Source organism: Rhodamnia argentea, chromosome 4 (assembly GCF_020921035.1).
Source record: "Rhodamnia argentea isolate NSW1041297 chromosome 4, ASM2092103v1, whole genome shotgun sequence".
NCBI lineage: Eukaryota > Viridiplantae > Streptophyta > Magnoliopsida > Myrtales > Myrtaceae > Rhodamnia > Rhodamnia argentea.
This window is the reverse complement of record NC_063153.1, coordinates 28987655-29008862: the sequence shown is the minus strand read 5'-3', so window position 1 is coordinate 29008862 and position 21208 is coordinate 28987655. Positions and strand designations below refer to the sequence as shown.

The 21208-nt window shown below is 38.2% G+C and overlaps 1 protein-coding gene, 1 long non-coding RNA gene and 1 pseudogene across 3 annotated transcripts in view; 2 read left to right on the top strand and 1 right to left on the bottom strand.

The window, feature by feature from the left end:
- Window positions 1–934: 934 nt before the first annotated feature.
- LOC115755589 lies at window positions 935–11958 on the bottom strand. Its single transcript, XR_004017141.1, has 3 exons — window positions 10626–11958; window positions 1930–1938; window positions 935–954 (listed from the first exon to the last, which is right to left on the bottom strand). It is a non-coding gene; the product is annotated as an uncharacterized LOC115755589 (long non-coding RNA).
- LOC115755587 (F-box protein At3g07870-like) overlaps window positions 9417–21208 on the top strand; it is a 188905-nt gene continuing 177113 nt past the window's right edge. Inside the window, exon 1 of one of the 2 annotated variants that reach the window (XR_007198268.1) lies at window positions 9417–10625. Coding sequence is in view for 1 of the 2 variants with exons in the window: in XM_048278357.1 (XP_048134314.1) it covers window positions 9490–10563 (1074 nt within the window). In the remaining variant the exon portion in view is untranslated. Of the gene's footprint in view, window positions 10638–21208 lie in introns of those variants that run through there. The other variant, XM_048278357.1, reaches the window with a different exon arrangement.
- LOC115755611 lies at window positions 11964–15051 on the top strand (annotated as a pseudogene).

The window sequence follows — 21208 nt, the reverse complement described above, 5'->3', positions numbered from 1 at the left end:
TTTACTATTCGCACCTTCCATTTGCTCTTAGGTCGTTATTTCGATGGCATTGTTCCCGCAATGAATGCAGAACAAAATGGATTACAAAAATCCAACAATCATGTAATTATTACGAACATATCGTAACCAATAATAGGTAAATCGGGGTGTCAAACAAGCCCTATAGGTTGACGACCTCCTTCTTCTTATTCTTTTGGTCAACCATTGATCGGTTAACGCCGGTCAATGGTCAACTCTAGTCAATGGGTCGGGTTTGACCAAAAAAAAACTGAATATTAATATACTAAATCGTGCTTAGGAAACAACCAAACTAGGGTTGGAATAGTTTAAAACGGGACCGAGATAGCACAAAACCGGGGAAGGAATAGCGCAAACCCGGATTCCATGCACCATGCACGTGCGGGCGCAACGCCCATGCACGCTGGACCCTCCGGTATGTATGACGCGTGCAGGCTGCTCTAGCAGCCTTCGGTGACAATCCATCCTTCCAAATACTCGTCTCGTTGCGAACACAATGATATATTCAAAACCGTCTTTTGCTAAACAAAAAGTGACAAAAAGACGACGAAACACCGCAACATCGAGGGATTCCGCCTCGTGGCAGCGCATGGAGCACAGCCGACCGTTCTTGGCGTCGCCTCGCGATGGACAACCACTCAAAATTTTCATCTCCTCAAGCCCGTTCACATGGTATATTCAAAAAATAATTTCGTTTCACAAAATAGAAACAATTCCCTATGAATAGTAGTGACTTAATTAAGGTTTACTCGCTCTTAAACTACGAAATTATCGGGAAAAAACCGATCGGGACACAAGTAAATTGGTTCCGATTCCAATGTGGGAAACTAAACCATTTCTATCTAAACATTAAACTTGCGGAAACATGTCCAATCCATCACTTGTATCACCGATCGAAACAGGTATATCACAAGGACATATCACAATTGCCACAAACTAGATGCCTCTTTGCGATCCCGAGAGTTCCTTCACGATTCGATGATCATCCGAGTGAGAGAGCGTCGTTCGTTGTTTTTGTTCTTGACACAACTGACTGAACAGGGAGAGAAGAGTAGCAGTTTTGGTTTTTACGTCTTTTTAAGATATGTGATTTTTCACATGTGAAAAACTGACAGGCGGCAATTACCTCATGTGGACTAGTGTGATTACCCACAAGGGCGCAGTTCCCATGTTCCAACAATTTTCACATTAGAACACATCTATTCAAGCCCAATTCTGCGGTATGAAGACGGAATTGCATGCAAGATCAATTGAACTTAAAGCCAGATTGTCCCCTAGTCGAAATGTTGTCTAATCCAATACGAGAACCCTAGGTCCCCGTGTCTGTTCATGCTTTTCCATGAATGTGTCCATTGAAAACTAATTAAGCACTCCAAATTCAGTACTACAGGAAATCGGGCGAAAGGAGCAAGTGTGTCCTCCATGATGGTCCACGCCCGAATGAGCCAGATAATGATGTCGATTCTATCATCTCAAAACAGGCATCTCATATCATCCAACATGATTAAAGTTATAGTCAAACGGCACGTGTGTACACATAGCCACATGGATTCACGCCTCCGCGTCATACGAAGGCCATCGTGCAACATGTCCTACTTGCCGAGTCATCATTGATCTGTTCATAAATTGTGGTTTTTTTTTATAAGAAATCAATGGTAATGCCTTATCTTGTTCAATTGGTTTCCATTTCTAGGCAGCGCCACTAATTGACTACCAAACTAGGTCCGTAAAGTTTGATGAGGTTAATTTTTTAATCCATTAATGAAAGAACTGATCGGACATGAACATGCACCCGTCATATTACCTGTGCCAAAAAGAAGAAAAATGCAAGATCGCGCGGAGCAAGATTTGTTGGCATAGGACGATGTTTGAGAGGGGTCAACGATTGGCTCGGCATGGCTATAGCAAGACATGCAGAGGCTCACATTGGGTCCAAGTAAGCGTGCGTCCCATGTAGAATAGCAAGGTCAGGTCCTTCTGCGGCGTGCCAAGGCCTATTGCCTATGGTCACCACATAGGCGCCGCCACCAGGACCGTAGGTCGCTGGGAGGCGAGGACTCCTCCAAATCACCGGTGTCACTGATGCTGTTGGAGATCCTGGATTGGATCCATTTCACCCTTGCCATGACTTCGAGAAGAACCTGCCGTGGAACAGCCGAGAGTGCGCTCCATGCTTGTGAACTAGTTTAAGGGGTTGAGTTCACTGAAAATGAAATGACGGAAGTCGGAAACGCATTAACAAGACGTTATATTGCCTCGCAGAACTATGTTCGATGCAAGGAATGCGAGATCATTAGCAGCATACTGTTGGAAATCCGATGGAATCAATGGTCCAATGAAATTTTAGGTTTATGAGTAGCTAATTAGTTAATTTTGATATGGTTAGAGTGTAACACCCTTATCGGAAAAACTCTAAATAAAGGCCTGAGATCGAAAGTGCATTCATTTTCTCAAAAAAGAGCTTAACAAATAAGGCATAGAGTGCTCTTATTGTTTCGAATAATGGTCTAATCAAGGGCACTTTCATCAATTATTTTTTTACTTTTTTCCTTTTCTTCTTTTTTCATTTCTTTTTTTTTTCTCTGTTGCTACCGACGAGGGTTGCCTCGCCTAGGTAGTCGCCGATGGCGACTAGGGCGACCCTCACCCAAATCTAGCGAGGGCTAGCCCAAGCGAGACAGTCCCTCGTGGCCGTCAAGGGTAGCCCTCGACAAATTGGGAGAGGCCGTCCCTCTTAGCCATCGAAGGCATCCTCGCCTTGACAGCCACAAGCGAGGGCAACCCTCGCCTGGGCAAGGCTAGGCCACCCTCGACAAATGGAAAAAAGAAACAAATTAGGAAAAAAAAAAAAAAAAAAGGCAAAGAAAATTTAAATGACGAATATGCCCTTGGTTAGGCCTTTTTTTTTTTTTTTTAACAATGAGGGCACTTCGGCCCTTAATTGAAAGTTTTCCCTCCTACTGTATGTTGCCTCATGAATTATCATTCTATATTTTAGGTTTCTTTATCCACCAACCTCATGTTTCGGTATGGTTATCCTTCCTTTTAGCTTATGCTTTGCTATAAGCAAGAAATAACAAGCCATTGGCTCTTTACGTAGCTTTGGTCTCTCCACTATGATCCTAACCAACATAACCTAAAGTTGAGTCCACGTAGAGACTCAACCCCAATTGGGTTTAAGTAGGAAAGGCAAACAACGTATTTATCTACCCTCTAGGTTAAATTGTTAGTCTCAATGATAAGGTATGTCCCAGGCTTCCTAGCATCGCTTTGCTGCGTCCGGCCTGTCCTCTAGGCACAATTGGATGGCCCCTTCCTCGTTTTATTTTGGGCTTGCTTACTTAGGAAATGGACATTCTTATCTGTCTTGTTAGGGTAGAAGCGACTTTTCACAGAAATAATTGTTTTCGGGTTGAAGCTAAGCCTAACGTATCGACTTGGCGCTCATAGACAATGATATGTTAAAAGTGAGTATTCTCAATATTATGCCTTGAAAGAGGACCCGAGCCTTCACACTCCCAAAGAAAAGCCCACCTCCCCAATTAAAGCTATCTCCTTTTAGTCCTGTCCCCAATGAACTAGCTACATCAGTAGATCATTGACTAGCATACTTCCTCTGAACAGTATACGCGGCACACTTGCTGCTTGAAGAACTTTGTCTTTCTTATTAACAAACTACAGTGGAATTGATGTTATGTGCCGTTATGCGCTAGTTGGAGATATTTAGTTTCCCACAATAATTAGTACATAAACTAGGCAAATTACCAAAGTAATTATTTTGTAAGAGTCATGCTATTCTCTTACATTAGTTTTTTGTTGTACTATTTCATACCTAGCCAGCCATATGAAAAGTTAAATTAATATCCAGACTTATTATAGAAATCAGTAACATTGGTGCCCATAGTATGCAATCACATACTTTTCTTATATTTAAGTAAATTGATAACTTATCTTTTGAATACTTAGTAGTTCGGGAATATTTTTTGTTAATAAAGATTGCTAAGATATACGTTTGAAATGTAAATTTTTAATCATAAACAATATTAATACTCACTCTTTGTACAAAAGTTTTTATTGTGACTTCAACTAGACCATACATATCCATTTATTTGGTCTTTTGGAGAACTGAAACTGGCTTTCCTAAAAATTCAATGTGCTTAAACTATCGTATTTGAAGTATAGTTAGAACTGGCAAATAAATTTTTCCATAAACTGCAATTTTCCTATAGTAATACGTAAACAGTGTAACATTTATGAATATTGAGTCACGTGAACGGTAATTGTATATGTGCTATTAGCTTTAACATTGAGTAGTGTGAAAAAAAGTTGATCTCTACCTCAATATCTCTTGCTATTGAAGATGGTAAGAGGAATACGAATAACTGTTATATGGCAAAAAAATTGGGAAATTTTCCAAAAAAGTCCTAATCTATTGTATAGCAACCAATTCAATCTTAAGCTTTCCGATTTGGCTAATTTTCTAACTTAGAAAAAACTGATCAATATAGTCCTAAACCTTTCGACAATTTGCTAATGTATTCTTGCAAGGCAATTTTGATAGGGAAACGTTGATGTGAACACAATCGTCCTATGTGGTATAGCCAGGACGGCCGGTGTTGACGGTAATAACTTTTGCAATTTTTTTTTTTTAATTTTCTGAACTTTATATAACTTTTTCTTTTTTTTCTTTTCCTTTTAGTGTGGGTTGGCGAGGGCTAAGAAAAGAAAACAGAAAAATATCAAGTTAACAATAATTATAACAATAGTCCACATCAGAGCTTGGTGCAACATAGGACAACCGGTGTCCTCATCAATGATATCCGATTAAAAATTAACCGGAATGACTAGAATGGATTATCATTAAAAAGAATTGGCAAAATGAAAAAATTTAGGATTAAATCTTCGTACAATAAATTTAAGATTTTTTGGACAATTATTACAAAAAAAATTGTTTTATTTCTTTCTTATCAATCATTTGCTTAGCAATTGCGCTTTCAATACCGGTCTGTTGGCAACATTTCATTTAAGTTTAGAATTTATGAGAGATTCAAGTAATGAAGCTCTCGCGAGAGCATTATGTAGCTATCGGGCCACCATGTCATTAGCATCATTAATGAGCTCCTCAATCCTCTAACATTTATGTCACAAATAGCGTTGAGTGGTTATGGTACAAACCAAATGTTTCTTAACAGGTGCAATAACCTTTCTAGAGAAAGAGTGTCAGGAAAGTCCTAAACTTGTTGCTTGGCGCCAATTTAATATTATACCTTTTAATTGTATCAATTTATTTCTAAACCTTTTGACCTAAAATCGATTCAATCAATTTTGACTGAATATTACCGACATGGACGCCGATCAGCAACGCCTTCAACGATGTGAACATTTTTCAGTATTACTTTAATAATTTTAATATTTTACATTTCTCTTTCTTTTTCTGTCTTTTTTTTTTTTTTTCTCCTCTTTCCTCCCGTGGCAGGTTAGGGTGGCCCTTCCCGCCATAGGCGACAATCGGCCTTATTGGGACGAGGGTGAACATTGGCGAGGTGGTCCTCACCCGGGTAACGCCTAGCCTCGCCAGCATTCACCCTCACCGGCCACCGGAGGAAAGAAAAGAAATAAAGAAAGAAAAAAAATTATTTAAATAATATTAAAATAGTTTACATCAGTGCTAGCCATGCCACGTACGCTAATCAGCATCCACATCAACAATATATGGTCAAAATTAGTCGGAAGGACTAAATCGGCTCTTAAGTCAAAAGGTATATGACTAAATTGACACAATTAAAAAGGTTTAGAACCAAATTGGCACCATTGCAATAGGTATATAACTTTTTTGACACTTTTCCTAACCTTCTAGCCTTGCTTTTTGAATAAAAATAACATCTAGAACATTAAAATGCAAAAGCTCTCTCAATCGCAAATAACATTTTCCAAGTTGGAAAGCTTCGGTCAGATTAGGAACGGAAGAAGATTTATCTGGCATGGCAAATGAATTAATTTTTCCTTTTTTCAAAGTGGCAAATGAATTAGTGAACACTCGATAATCCTTCCTTCTGCGCCCTTATCAATTCTTCGCCCTGACCCACTACGTCCCCAATCTTTGTAATACTTATGCCTATGATGCACGGAGCCAAAAGTGAGAAAATCAATCTTAAATTTATTGTACGGGTACCAATTCAATCATAAACTTTTCAATCTTGTCGGTTTGTCTTAAACCCTTGTGCGAAATTTTAATATGGTCATTCCGATCAATTTTCGTCAAAAATCGTTCACGTGGCAATCCAATCATTACCGGATGTCCTATGAGGCATACCGCCACGTTAGCAATTTTCAGCGAAAACTAGCAAGAAGGGTGTGTTGCAGTATGGATGAATTGACAAAATTGTGAAAATTTAATACTAAATTAGCATCCGTATAATAAGTTAAGGATCGACTTGACAATTTTCCCGCCCAAAAACTAGTTATCGATCACTGTTAGTGATCGGTTAGATGCGTCATCGTTATTTCAAATAGTCCCGAAATATTTAAGGTGATTTTCAAAATTTTCATATGTTACGCCTAAAAAGCAGAAACCTCACCAAACACTTGCTTTAGTTTTTTGAAACATGCTTTTGGGCCATAAACAACCTTAATTAATTATCCCAAAGTCAAAAGTCATCATCGATTGGCCTCATGCTTTTGGGCCATAAACAACCTTAATTAAAATGTCGTTCCCTCGGAGAATTCCGAGAATACAAAGATGGTTTCTTTCAAAGAGTCCTTCTCCGACCAGATTGCAATCAAACATTCTGGAAAGAGTAATTCTTTGCGGGACTTCCCATCTTAATAGGAAATCAAGTCCACAATAGGATCACAGAACAATTTGGAAAAAATATTCCTTTTGACTCCCTTTCTTATGGAGAGCTTGTTTCGTATGTTTATAAAACTGGCACTCAACTTTGCAATAACATTAAGCTGAAAAAACAGCTTTAAAAAGAAAAATCCCTTACCAACAAGGGACTTGGTGATCTTTGTCGACAATATGATCCTTCTTATTCTTTCTCTTCTTCAAAATCTCGTTTTAAATGTCCCGGCAAATGCCCTCCAGAAAGAACAGATAAGAAAAAGAAGAAATCTTTTCATGTATGCTCACCAAAGCAGAAATGTGAGACTTCAACATGGGGTTGTGAGACTTCCTTGTAAGGTTTTGATGCTGAAATGTGGGCTGGATAGCAGCAACGGTTAATATATCCTCACCATAGCAGAAACCTAGCTCATATTTAGGGCTTTTTTCCATAATATGGTAAAAACAATTTTTTTTTACCAATTTACGTATATTTTAAAAAATTTACCAATATAGAGGCGCCCATCTTCAACTTTTTTTTTTAGCGGCTCATTTTATTTTTTATTTTTTTCATTTTATATTTATAACAACATTTATTTATAACGTTTATATTTATACAGCTTTATAAATATAATTTTTTCTCTTTTTAAACCTTCTTTTCATAACGTAATTATTTATAATTAATTTAAAATTTATGAAGACATATAATTAATAAATAAATAATTATGTTATGAAATATTTATAAATTTGTATAAATATAAATGTTATAAATAAACGTTATTATAAATATAACATGAAAAAAATTAAAAATAAAATGTGCCGTTAAAAAAAAGATTGAAGATTCGCACCTCTTAGAAAAGGCGCACATGCCTTATATTGGTAGATTTTTTTAAAAATATATGTAAATTGGTAATTATTTTTTTTTTACCATATCATGGAAAAAAGCTATCATATTTAACTATAGAAGTAAAGGTCTAGATTATTATTTACTAACAAAAACAATGTCTAGCTCGTATTGAAGGCCCCAGGACCTACCCATAATTATACTATTGCCGCTCAAGGTGTGAACCTTGCCTTGTTGCATTAAATTTATCTCACAAATTCTTGAGTTGGTGACACATGACAGTTGACGAGTAGTCAAATTGCTGAATTGATGACACATGACGATTGACGGATATACCGGTTTGGGTTTTTTTACCCTCTATTTATCACGGGTTTATCAATTTGAAATTTTTCGTGATATTAACTCAATTTAACGAAGGGTAAATTTGTCACCGATATATCAGTTTGGGGTATTTCATGGTCAAAAGAATTAATTTAGGGTAAATTTATCACGGATATATCGATTCGGGATTTTTTGTGGTCAAAAAATAGTTTGTAGTAAATTTGTCATAAGTGTACTAGCTTATATTTTGTGTGGTATATATATATATATATATGGTGGCATAATTTTGATGGCTTTGAGTAATCCTCTCCTGCCAAAATCTTATTTCTGGATTGTGGTTGCACGTTTTCCTAGAATTGTTGATCAATTTGGAAAATATTTTTCTTACTAGGTATGCTGGTTGAGATAGCAGTATATTTACCGCAAGACCCCATACTCTTTCAAATAGGGTTAGACATGCCAACGCATAAAATTCCGACTAGGGCGCGAGAATAACTGGCGGGATGCTACTTCTTGCCTTTTTCTGGCCTTTCGAGCCAATGGGTATCATTAAAACGTCTCATTTGCTTTGGGATGTATTATCTTCTCCATCCAAATTCCCTAATTGTGTTCTGTTTTTTTTTTTTTTTTTTTGGTTTTTGGGGTTCAGAAAATTTAGAAGAATACCTTACCCAAAAAAAAAAAAATTTAGAAGAATACAAACATCCATTCTCCATTTTATATCTTATGGTATCTCTCAAGCACCGCGTTTGTGTGACTTACTTAGAATTGATCCTTTCAGAAAAATTCACTTTAAAATAATGTCTAGAGCAGCAGTTCAAGTGAATTTAATATTCCCCTCATACTAGTGAAATTCTGCCCCGATCTATTTTTATCTATAAAAAAAAAAACTCCCAACTTTATTTCCGGCCTGAATCCAAGTTGAACTTTTTTTGTTAAGAAAAATCAACCTTACGTTTCATTCCAACTCCTCCCCCAAACTTTAACTTTAGTCTCAAATCTACCTCCATTTCTTTTGTCCAAAAGTCGCTGTTCCTCATCCCTAATTTCTCTTTATATCGAAGAACAGTTTCATTTTGAAAATAATTTTTCACATGGGGTTGTCCGATATTAATAAGGTTTCCCATTTCAAGTTGATTTCCTATTACGAGTAGGATTCCTAATTTGAAGTTTCCTAGTTTGATATTTCTTAATTTGATGTTTTCTAGCATGATACTTCTTGGTTTAAGGTTTCCTAATATGATAATTTTCAAATTTAAGGTTTCCTAATTTGATATTTTCTAGTCTAGTGTCCTAGCCCTCCATAAATAAAAGGAGAATTTTCAGTGGCAAGAGGGATTTGTGAGTTCAATTTGTTTTTATCCGGGTGGTTGAGTAATCCTCTTATGCCTTGGCTGTGGTAAACACTTTGGTTAACTTGATTTCCTCACTCAGTTCTCACCCAATCTCACCACCACGCATCACTTGTCAAACCCTAGCTGCCATGAGTTCCGATGACCACCCGAAGCTCCCTCAAGACGTCGTTGTCGAGATCCTCAAGCTTTTGCCGGTGGAATCTCTCCTCCGATTCAGGTGCGTTTGCCGATCATGGCGTTCCACCATTGATGACCCTTCTTTCGTTTCCCTCCACTTGAATAGCTCCTCTCTCGGTGCCTCCAATTGGCACACCGTGTGTCTAGATTGGAGCGATCCTGTCCAAAAGCTGTGCTCTGTGTTCTCCGATGAGTCTCTTACCCTGCCTCCTCAGTCGCAAATCGAAATTCCGTTTGGCAGCTCTTACCAAATTGTGGGTTCTTGTAATGGTTTGATCTGCGTCGCAGAATTTAACGAAATGCGCTCTGGACGGACCATTCACTTGTGGAATTTATTCACCAGAAAGCACAAGGCGGTTCTACTACCCGGTCTAGATCATCAATGGATAGATATAGGATTTGGCTTTGACGCCAGGTCTAATGACTATAAGATTGTGAAATTTCCACTTGATCGTCCATGCTCTCGAGTCGAGATTTACTCACTCAGCACAGATTCTTGGAGATGTTTGGAGTGTGAGGTACCTCCTGTCGCAGACATGGACCCCGCAGTCTTCTTCAATGGGAATCTGCACTGGTTTTTTTTAAAGTTCGATAATGTGCCAATGGAGCGGATAGACGGATCAATTGTTTTGTTCGATGTCGCAGGTGAGGTGTTTGATGAAATGGCTCTGCCGGAAGAGTTTTTGGCTCGTAATATTCTTGGTTATTTTGCAGTACTGAATGGCTTGCTGGCATTGTTTATTAGTCGCATCGAGGGATATGTGTATCTTAATTTGTATTCCGTTTGTTCTGTTTGGGTTATGAGGGAGTATGGCGTGCCTGAGTCGTGGACTAAGCTATATAATTTTGAGGCTCGTACAATTGTAAGGGAAATTTGTGGCTTCGCGAGGAATGGCGAGCTTCTAATGGTCACGGGTGGTGACGAACGAGTTTCTTGGAATCAAGTCACAAGACAATTCGAAGATCTTCATTTATCGACGAAATGCGATATGGTCGCCGTTGTAGAGAGCCTCGTTTCACTTTAGTACTTTAGATATGACTTTGATCGCAGCTGCATTTACCAGCTTGCTGAAACGTTGAAAGATACATCCAAATTGAGTGAGGTGGTGCCCTTTTACTTTTGGTACTTCTTACTAGCTTTAGAATGCATGTTCATGTTCACTTTATTTTTTGCTTAGGCTAGTGAAGTGCGTTCTCTGTGCGATTGAAAGTATGCAACTCAAGATTGCACCTACAACGGCAAGAGCCGACAAGATTAACCCTCAAATATCCATTAACTTCACTGGAAATACAAGCCACATATTCATCCATCAATCCTTGGACAACCGCGTCCCTCCATTCACCAGAACATCTCCATCATTAACTGATCTATCACTACTCGCTTGTCACCTCCATTCTTGACTAACATTTTAGTTTGAGCTTCACAGAGGCCTATTGGTAGATTATTGAAATAATAACCCCGTATAAATGCATCGGAGATCCATATTTATGTGATCGATTGTCACTACTTTTATCCGCTGGTTCAGCGTTGAAGTTGCAATGCATGAAGCAAAGAGAACAGCAAATTCAGTAAAGCTCTCAGCCAATTCACTGTGCATGAGAATCAGACTTAAAATAGAGCGAATCAAATTTTTGTTGGTAATACTGATTTCTGCAAACGTGACAAATTGTTCTGTTCTTGATGCTATGTTCAAGGGGTTGCTTCTTAATCCCTGGTTTGGTTTCAGACTTAGAACAGAGGGAGAGTTGACTTTTGAAGAAAAGTTACAAAGGATAATTTTTTGCATGTTTGAGCGCCCTACCAGTTTTTTCGCAGCCTACGTTCCTGCCATAATCTTATTTCTAGATTATGGTCGCCCGTACTCCTTGAATTGTTCATGAATTTGCAAATATTGTTCTTACTAGGTGTATGCTGGTTGAGATAGCAGTATGCTCTGGTGGGTGTCATTAAAAACATGTCTTATTAGCTTTTGGATATATTATCTTCGCTGTCCAAGTTCCTTAATTGTGCTTCTTCTTTTTTTTTCGGTTCTTGGTGTTCAGAAAATTTTTGAAGAATACAAAACAGCCATTCGCCGTTACATATCTTATAATCTCTCTCATGGTCGTTCTTTTTTCCTACCGCGTTCCTCAAGGACCTTGTGTGTGACTTACTTAGAAGAGATCCTTTCAGAAGAATTTACTATATAATCAATGGCAAGAGTTGCAGTTCAAGTGAATTTAACATTCCCCTCATACCAGTGAAATGTACGATGATGCAGAAACAGCTTCAAAGAATAACCTCGTTCCTGACTCGGACTGGGATGTTAGGGAGCGGGAAGAGGGTTCGCCTTTGAGCTTAATGAATGAGGATTGTGAACATCCATCACTTGGCGAGATTCCTGGACTTGGTTCATTGGATATTTTCAATTATAGTTGATATCTGACCCCCCTATGGTTTCTGACAGAAGTAGTACTCCTTTGTGATCTTGAAACATAAGCCATTCTTTTATATGGGATATCTGTTTTTCTAAAATCAAAAGGTGCTTTTTGATTCTTATGAGAGAGCTACATGTGGAAGCTTGTTTAATATTTGTGAGGTTTTTTAGCTGCTTCCTATACGCTAAAATTTGCTGATAGTTTTGTTCGATTGCAGTTGGATAATTTGATGTTGTGTGCTAGATGATAGTGAATGGGGTATCTTTTCTGCATCTGACAGAATCAGATATAGGTTAAACCCCACCACCAACACCCACCCCCCACAAAAATAAAAAATCCTTTGCAATTCATGATATCTGTTTCTGGGAAAGCACTGTAAAAAAGAATGCTGGTTTCTCACTGGAGGATTAAGTGTGAATCAATCATTGAATCTCCATTTAGTTCCCTGTTGTGCATACGGTTCAGATGTTTAAGACCATCTCCTAGAATCTTTATCCATGTACTTCTTCTAGCTTTCTCTCTATTTCCTTGTGACATGGCATTCTTACCATCAATATAATATGTTCTGGTTAGTTCATTTTAGGGTTATAACTTCGTTACCTCAGTTTGTAGGGGCCAAAGGAAACTTCTTTTGGGTAACATATTCTTGTCGTGTACATCTTGCACGTTCGCATATCTTTTTTGAGCATTCTCATCCTCATCCAGGAGTTAAGAATAGTATCAATTGATTCAGTCGCTGTGAGATATTTGCTTGATAGAAACTAATGGAACTGAAAATGTTTTCTGAAATCAAAGATGTCATTGATTAAACTCGTCCTTGATATTGAGATGCAAAGAGGACAAGTAGTTGAGATATATTTGGTAGTAGGAGATATAATGCGGTGGAGTTGGTGTTTCTTCTCAAACACTAAAAGTACTTCCACTTACACATATTCAACTGCTTTTTTCTGGAATAAAAGAGCGTTTCTCTTCAGTATGAAATTTCAGGGGCTGAATTTTTGTAGAAGTCAAGGTTAGATTCAACCATATGCACAGAAATTCACTTCAAATCCTTTGGATTTAAATTTTCCTTGACGGTTCTGTAGTTTTAAATGCATTTTTATCAAAAAACAAGTCCTTTTCTCACCCTAGTGATAGTCTCATATCTAGGATTCCCCCATCTTCTTCCCCTCTTGATAATTTCTGCATTTGGGAGCATGTTTATGAGTGATTGACTGGCTGTATCACATGCAGTACTTGTCAAATTGTGCTCTGGCAAATACCAGTGTAAAATGCGCGACTGTCCTGGCATTTGCATCTTACCTCTTCACAACTTTTCTTTGGAGCTCTTCTAGGCCAGGAATCCATAAGCATTGTGAATGTTTTTGCTGTCTTTATCAGCACTTGGTGTTGCCATGACCACTGTTAGAAAAACTTGGGCATCTGTTGAATTCTTAAGCGCATCAAATTGTGAGCATGTAGTAGGGTTTGCTTGCAAGATGAGTTTTTTCCCTTATTTGGCAGAGAAGAAGAGCATATTTGAATTTCCTAATGCCGATATCCTAAAATTTTTGGAAAAATATACTTTGGTAGCTTGCGTTCTCTAGTACACCAATTTTGTCCCCAAATAAAGTGAAAGATACGGAATTTGCACAACTGAGATATGGAGTTTGGATTGGAATGTGAAAATAAAAGATACTTCTTTGACTATTTTAATGATGTCTCTTCAACTTAATTTGGTGTGTGATGAGTTTGTTGAAGACGCAGGAAAAGTTGAGTCTGCATTTCCCCACAAGAGCCAATACATCCTTTTGGAAGATGGTCCATCATAACCTTTTTTGCAAAATTTACATTGCAGCTAAATATTTACCTTTTCTAATACATTAATAAACTGAATGCTCGCCCTTTTGTTACGTCATGTCTGCGTGATATATCTTGTGTGTTTGTCCTGATACCTTTGTTTCTTGTTGCCAAGGATAAAAAGGCACGCGATTGTGGGTGACATTTTTGGCCTTGTCTCAGCAGTGTTATATGGCTTGCTCACAGGTGAGAATCTCTGCTTCGAAATCATGATTTCATTCTCTTCTCGTCGTCTTTAACTGCCTGGGTTTAGTGCAGTGCTGCTAAAGAAATCTGCTGGTTCAGAGGGAGAAAAAACAGGTGTGCACAAGTTTTGTGGATACATTGGCCTCTTCACTCTTGGCCTTTGGTGGCTCGGGAAGTTTTGGGGGAGCAGACTTGAAGGAAACTTATCCTGCTTGTCCTGTGGAATGGAAACATTAAGGTGGATTTAGTTTTGACAGTTAAATGTCACGAATTTTTATATAAAGCCGTGGTTTTGAATATTTTAATCGGATAAGGAATTCGAGGTGGCTCGCTAACTTCAGTAGTTGATAAGATTTAGCATTCAATTTCGTGTCTAAAAAAATTCAAAGCTCAACCTTCCGCTTTTGGTTCTTCTAATGTCTTTCCTTGGTGGTTTGTATCTCAGTGAATAGATCTCCCCAATGAATCACACTACTGCTTCCATAACAGAAGCAGCTTTTCTCAGGGCGGTTTTTTCTCATGCCATGTGGCTGCTACATGCTCCGGGGGTGGAACCCAAGTTTAGCTTCCCTCAATCCGACCACATCTGTTGGTGGAGCCTTGCTTTTAAATGGATTTGTGGGGAGTGTTCTTTGGGATTACTTTTGCTTGTTTCATGATGGGTCATGAATAAACTTACGAAAGCTGAACTGTTGGTTTAGATAAAGTTTAGCATGCGTTTTCTGTAGTAGACGGTTGCCAGATGACGAACCCTTTACTTATGTTTTGGATACGCTAATAGACTTCACTAAAATCCAGCCTGACGGTTTCTTGTCCTCAAAATTAACTACCCGCTTTTTATCTGTAAGTGGCCTCAGTTTTTCGTTAGTAGTAATGTCGGAAAATGTTGAAACAGGGCCCTATCGATCATTTGGACAACTACAATGGTTGCAACACTTTCGCATCTCTCCCTTACAGTGGTGGCAGACATGCTTGTTCCTGACCGTTGTTACTTTGCAATTTACATTTGTCGGATGTGTCCACGGACTCTTTTGTTCCTTTGCCCATATGTCAACGTTGATGCAGTCTGAAGTTATATGCTGGACTTGAGCTTTCATAAATGCATGATATCGGTAAAAGTATGTTCGACGAAGAAAAGTTTCGGACATTCTCGTTGGCAGGATTCATCGTAGCCAGTCTCTCAGATGTGTGTTCAATCATCAGAAGGAACCATTTTCCCCAAACAAGCATGAAGATGAGGAAGACAAACTGAACATGATACTTCTTGAGTACATCGACCAAAATCTTGTGCCAAATTAATCAAGTTTTGACAAATCTAAATAGAAGACGAAAACAAACAAGTAGTCCCTCTATTAAAATGAACAACTATTTATCTTGGACATCAAGTCAAATGATTGCACTATTGTGTTTCATTGATCTAAACCAGATGCCTACCTCCTTTCATCTGAGAACGACGACATTTGACTAACCAAAACCAAGAGCAGGAAGATTGAGGTAAATCATTTGAATTATGCGACCATGAATTTCCAACTTCGAGATTTCTAAGCCCTCGACTCCCTCAATTTCTCTTCTATTGGGACAACCTTCCCCCTTCAAGATGTACTGCAAAGATTCCAGTTCCGACAAATCTGGAATCTTGACTAGCCTGCTCAAGCTGTTCAGACAGGTAAGTGTGGCAAGGAAAAGTCACTGGCACGCACAACTGTCGAGCTCCTAAGTTGGAAAACGATGGCAGTGTCCTAATGCCATCGAGTTTCCAAGGTTGACAAACGAGATGGAAGCTGATGGATCGGTTGCTCTTTCCTCCAAGTTTCTTCCATTTTTTTAACTTGAGTAAGGTTCCTTTCTCAAAGTTAAATTGAAGATCTGTCACTTGTCGAAGCACTATCAAACTAACCTGAAGTTTTGGTAGATGAGAAGACTGCCAATTACCTCAGGCAAGCTATGAACATAAGTATACGATAAGTCTAATATCCTCAAATGGCAATGAAGAACTGGCTGTGCATAACCTTCGCCGTCGAGCCTTCTTCCCTCGAAGATGGCCTCAAGAGGATGAAAGCTTTCTGCCAAAGGAATGTCACAACAGTATGATCTGAAGCTCCATCGAGATAGGTTCGAGCGTCGCTTCAACGGGGAATTGACCTTCGGATTTGGTGCAACTTCTTTGTGGTGACATACTTTGTTAGAATTTTAGGTGCTCATTTTATGCGCTCCGTAAACAGTAGGTTAGAGGCCGACTCCTTGTTTGTCTCTCATGATGCTGTCCCTTGCGAGTAACGAGTCCACGAGAAAAAGTAGATTTAAACAGAAAGTAATTAGGTAGTTTTTCCTATGATGCTAACCAAGGCAAACAAAAATGGATAACTCACTAAAGAGTTGGTCAATTACACACACACACACACATATATATATATAATTTGCGATAGCTACAGCTTATATATATATAGAGTTCCTAACTCTTTAAGTATCTCCACTCTTTCGAAAGTATGAGGTAGCATTCTTTATCAATGTCTGACCTATCTTTCTTGAGCAAACACAACATCCACGGTCGACATTGAGAAGAGAACACAAAAAGAAAAAGAAAAAGGAACAACAAACTGTGAGACCACCCGACGATGCCATGTTGCTCGGCCTAGGGTTTCCCAGCTGATCATCAAACAGGCGACCCGAGACAAAATTGATGTAGAGCCATACTTCCGATAAAGAGGAGTAAATTCATCCAGAGAGTTGAAGGATGATCGATATCAATGAGCGATTGACGAGATGAAGCGGACCCGACATTAAGGGTAGGGGAGAACAGTTCCAGGTTCCTTACAGATTCCACCTGGAACCTACCTGTCAGAGCAAGTTCCTCATTTTTTGGAACCCGGAACTTACCCATCATATCTTGGAACCTGGAACCTATCATGTCACAAGTTTTAGGGTCGGTTCTAGGATACCCGAGAATCTATCAATTTCTTTTATTTTATTTTATTTTTTCATTTTTAGTTAAGCAAAATAAGAGTGAACACTACAACATCTAAGAGAAAGTAGAGGTGAGTGGTTTTAGGTTCCGTGCGGATTACATTTAGAACCCGAAACCAATCCATTTGAACACGTTTATCATTTTTTGGAACCCGAAACCTAAAAATTTATTTGGCTCCAGATTATACACTCATCATCGGACGCCAAAGAACATTGTATGATCGTGCAAAAATATATACCAAGAAAAATATAAAAATTTATTTCGGGATCTAGAGTCTAGGTTCCGGGTTCTAGGTAGTGGAACTTGGAACCTATCCGTTGGAACAGGTTCCTTAATTTTTGGAATCTAGAACCTATCCTGCATATCTTGGAACCTGGAACTAGACCGGATCCTACGGGTTCCGGTTCCAGGTTCTCGGTTCTATCATGGAACCATGCTCACCCCTAATTAAGGGCACTAACATGAATGAACGGTCCAAGAGAAGTAGCTGACAAATCTGCCCATGAAATGCATGGGGACAAAAAAATCTGAACTCGCCTGTTTTGGTTTGTAATCCAAGCACACTTTGTAGAATACAAAAATCTCAAACCACGGCGAGCATGCGCTCCAAAGCGGGAAGCGCAAAGAGTTTCAACCCTCTCCTTCCTATTTCACCATAGGAATGCAGAAGACATTTTCTTGCGATTTGAGACATCCCCACTTCCTTTTCAGCGGACTATTCTAGCAAAATCACCAATCCATTTGTCGTTGTGGACAAACTGTTAGCAGTTAAAACCAAATTCATGAATGTTATCTATGAAGTTGAAAAGTTGTCGATAATGATTCATGATGATTGTCAATAAGCTTGCCGTTGTCCGTTTGACTTTCAAGACAAGTTCAAGAACCAAGAGTCCTTATTGTAGAATTGCTTTTAAGAACCATCATTATTATACGAGGCTTTCAAAACTTTGTTCGTATTTCGATGTCTTGCATCGTGACGGTTCGTGTTTCTAACAATAGACCAAGTTTCATGTAATTAGCCGAGAAAAGTAAACTAGAAGTGCCATAACTTTCAAAACGTTCACTTAAGTGCCATAATTTTTAAAAATCATTCACTTGAGTGTCATGTTGACGTGGCAGCCGGAAAAGTTACTGTAAACACCGGAAAAGTTACTGTAGCACGTCGGAAAAGTTACTGTAGACGCCGGAAAACCGACGTGGCACGCCGGAAAAGTTACTATAACACTCAAGTGAACGATTTTGCTCTGACGTAGCACTCAAGTGAACGATTTTTGAAAGTTATGGCACTCAAGTGAACGCCGTACACAAGTTATGACACTTCTAGTGTACTTTTCCCTAATTAGCCCATAAAAAGGTGTGTTCGGTTCGGTAAACATTTTGCAATTTTTTTTTAACATTATTTGAACTTATAAATAATTTTTTTCTTTTTTCTTTTTAAATTTAATTTTTCTTCAAATTCAGTATTACGGAAAATTGGGCGAAAGGAATGAGTAGGTCCTCCGAGATGGTCTACGACCGAATGAGTCAGATAATGATGTCGATTCTATCATCTCAAAATAGACATTTTATATCATCCAACATGATTTAAAGTTGTAGTCGAGCTACACATGTGCACACGTTGCACATGGATCATTGCCCCGCATCGTACGAAGGCTATCGCGCCACATGTCGTTCCTGTCGTGTTATCATTGATCTGTTCATGAATTGTGTTTTTTTTTTTTTTTTCTATTATAAAAGATCAACGTAACACATTATTTTTTTCAATTGGTTCCAGTTTCTCCCCCACGCCATGAATGGAACACTAAACTCGATATGTAAAGTTTGATGAGGTTTAATTTTGTAATCCGTCGTATTGGGAAAATTACCAAAAAAATCATGAACATATTGCAATCATATCAATTCAGTCCAAAATTTTTTTTGCCAATTGAGTCCTAAATTTTTTACAATTATGCCGGTTGTCCATTTGGTCGGTCGGTGCTGACAATTTTTTAATAACTTTTTTCTGTCTTTTTTTTGCTCTTTTTTTTTTTTTTTAGGGTTTGGGCCGGCAGCCCTTTCGACCATCGGCAAAGGGTGAGCAAGGTCGCTGGTCCCCTAGGCGAGGTCTCCGGTCTCTTGGGTGAGGATCGCGGCCCTCGCTAGCTGCTACCCGAGGGCTGCAAGCTGTTGCTGGGGAGACAGCCACAACAACATGCAGCATCGCAGGTTACGAACCCTTACCTAGCCGCGACCGAGGTATCATTATCCTTCCTTTGAGTTTGTGATTTGCCATTAGCAAGAAAGAACAAGCCATTGGCTTCGTACATAGCTTTGATCTCTCCACTATGATCCTAACCAACATAACCTAAATTTGAGTCCACTTATAGACTCAACCTCAGTTGAGTTTAAGTAGGAAAGATAAACAGCCTATATATCTACCCTCTAGGTTAAATTGTCAGTTTCAATGATAAGATATGTCCCAGGCTTCCGGTATCGCTTTGCTGCGTCCAGCTTGTCCTCTGGCACAATTGGACGGCAGCCCTTCCTCGTTTTATTTTCGGCTTGCTTATTTGGGAAATGGACATTCTTATCTATCTGCCTTTTTAGGATAGAAGCGACTTCTCGTAGAAGTAATTGTTTCAGGATTGAAACTAAGCCTGAAAAATTGACCCGACGCTCGCAGACGATGAACTATGGGATAAAGATGTCAAAAGTGAGTATTCTCAATATTATGCCTTGAAGAGGACTCGAACCTCCGTGCTCCCAAGATAAGCCCAACTCTCCTATTAAAGCTATATCTTGTTGGTCCTGTCCCCAATGAACTAGTTACATCAGTACGTCATTGATCAGCATACATCTTCCGAAAAGTTTACGTGGCACACTTGCCGATTGAAGAACTTTCTGCAGCTTACATGTATGTATGTACGCAATTACAGTACATTGAGGTCTTTCTTATTAACAAACTACTGTGGAATTGATGTTGTATGCACTTATGCACTAGTTGCAGATATTTTGTTTCCCATAATAACTAGTACATAAACTAGGCAAATTACCAAAGTAATCTTTTTGTAAGAGTTATGCAATTCTCTTATATTAGTTTTTCATTGTACTATTTCATACCTAACCAGCCATACAAAACGTTAAATTAATATCAAGACTTATTATCGGTGCCCATAGTATGCGATCACATACTTTTCTTATATTTAGAATTGATAACTTACCTTTTAAAATGTATTTTGGGAATTTTTTTTGTTAATAAAGATTGCTAAGATATATGTTTGAAATGTGAATTTTTAATCATACACGACATTGATACTTACTCCTTGCACAAAACTTTTTAATTTTTAAAGCTGTGACTTCAACTAGACCATACATATCCATTTATTTGATCGTTTGGAGGACTGAAATAGGCTTTCCTAAAAATTCAATGTGCTTAAACAAACGTATTTGAAGTATAGTTAGAATGGCAAATAAATTTTTCTATAAACTGCAATTTTAGTATGGTAATACGTAAACAGTGTAACATTTATGCCTATTGAGTCACGTGAACGGTAATTGTATATGTGCTTTTAGCTTTAACATTGAGTAGTGTGAAAAATAGTTAATCTCTATCTCAATATCTCTTAATATTGAAGATGGTAAGAGGAATACGAATATCGGTTATATGGACGAAAATTGGGAAAAATTCGGACAAGTCCTAATATATTGTATAGCCGCTAATTTAATCTTAAACCATCCAATTTTGACTAATTTTTCGATCAAAAAAATGGATCAATTTAGTCCTAAACCTTTTAATGATTTGTGAATGTAATCCTATGGGCCAATTTTGATAGGAAAATGCTGATGTGTACATCGTCGGTCCTATGTGGTATAGCCGGGACGGTCAGTGCTGACGTTAACAACTTTTGCAAGTTTTTTAAAATTTTCTGAACTTTATATAACTTTTTTCTTTTTTATATTTTCTTTTTAGTGTGTGTAGCCACGGGCTAAGAATAGAAAACAAAAAAAAAATCAAGTTAACAATAATTGCAACAATAGTCCACGTCAGAGCTTTGTGCAACATAGGACAACCGACGTCCACATCAACGATATCCGATTAAAATTAACCGGAATGACCAGAATGAAATATCATTAAAAGGAATTGGCAAAATAAAAAAGTTTAGGACTAAATTTCTGTAGAATAGATTTAAGACTTTTTGGACAATTATCACAAAAAAAAAATTGTTTTATTTCTTTTTTAATCAATCATTTGCTTAACAATTTGCACTTTCAATATCGTTCTA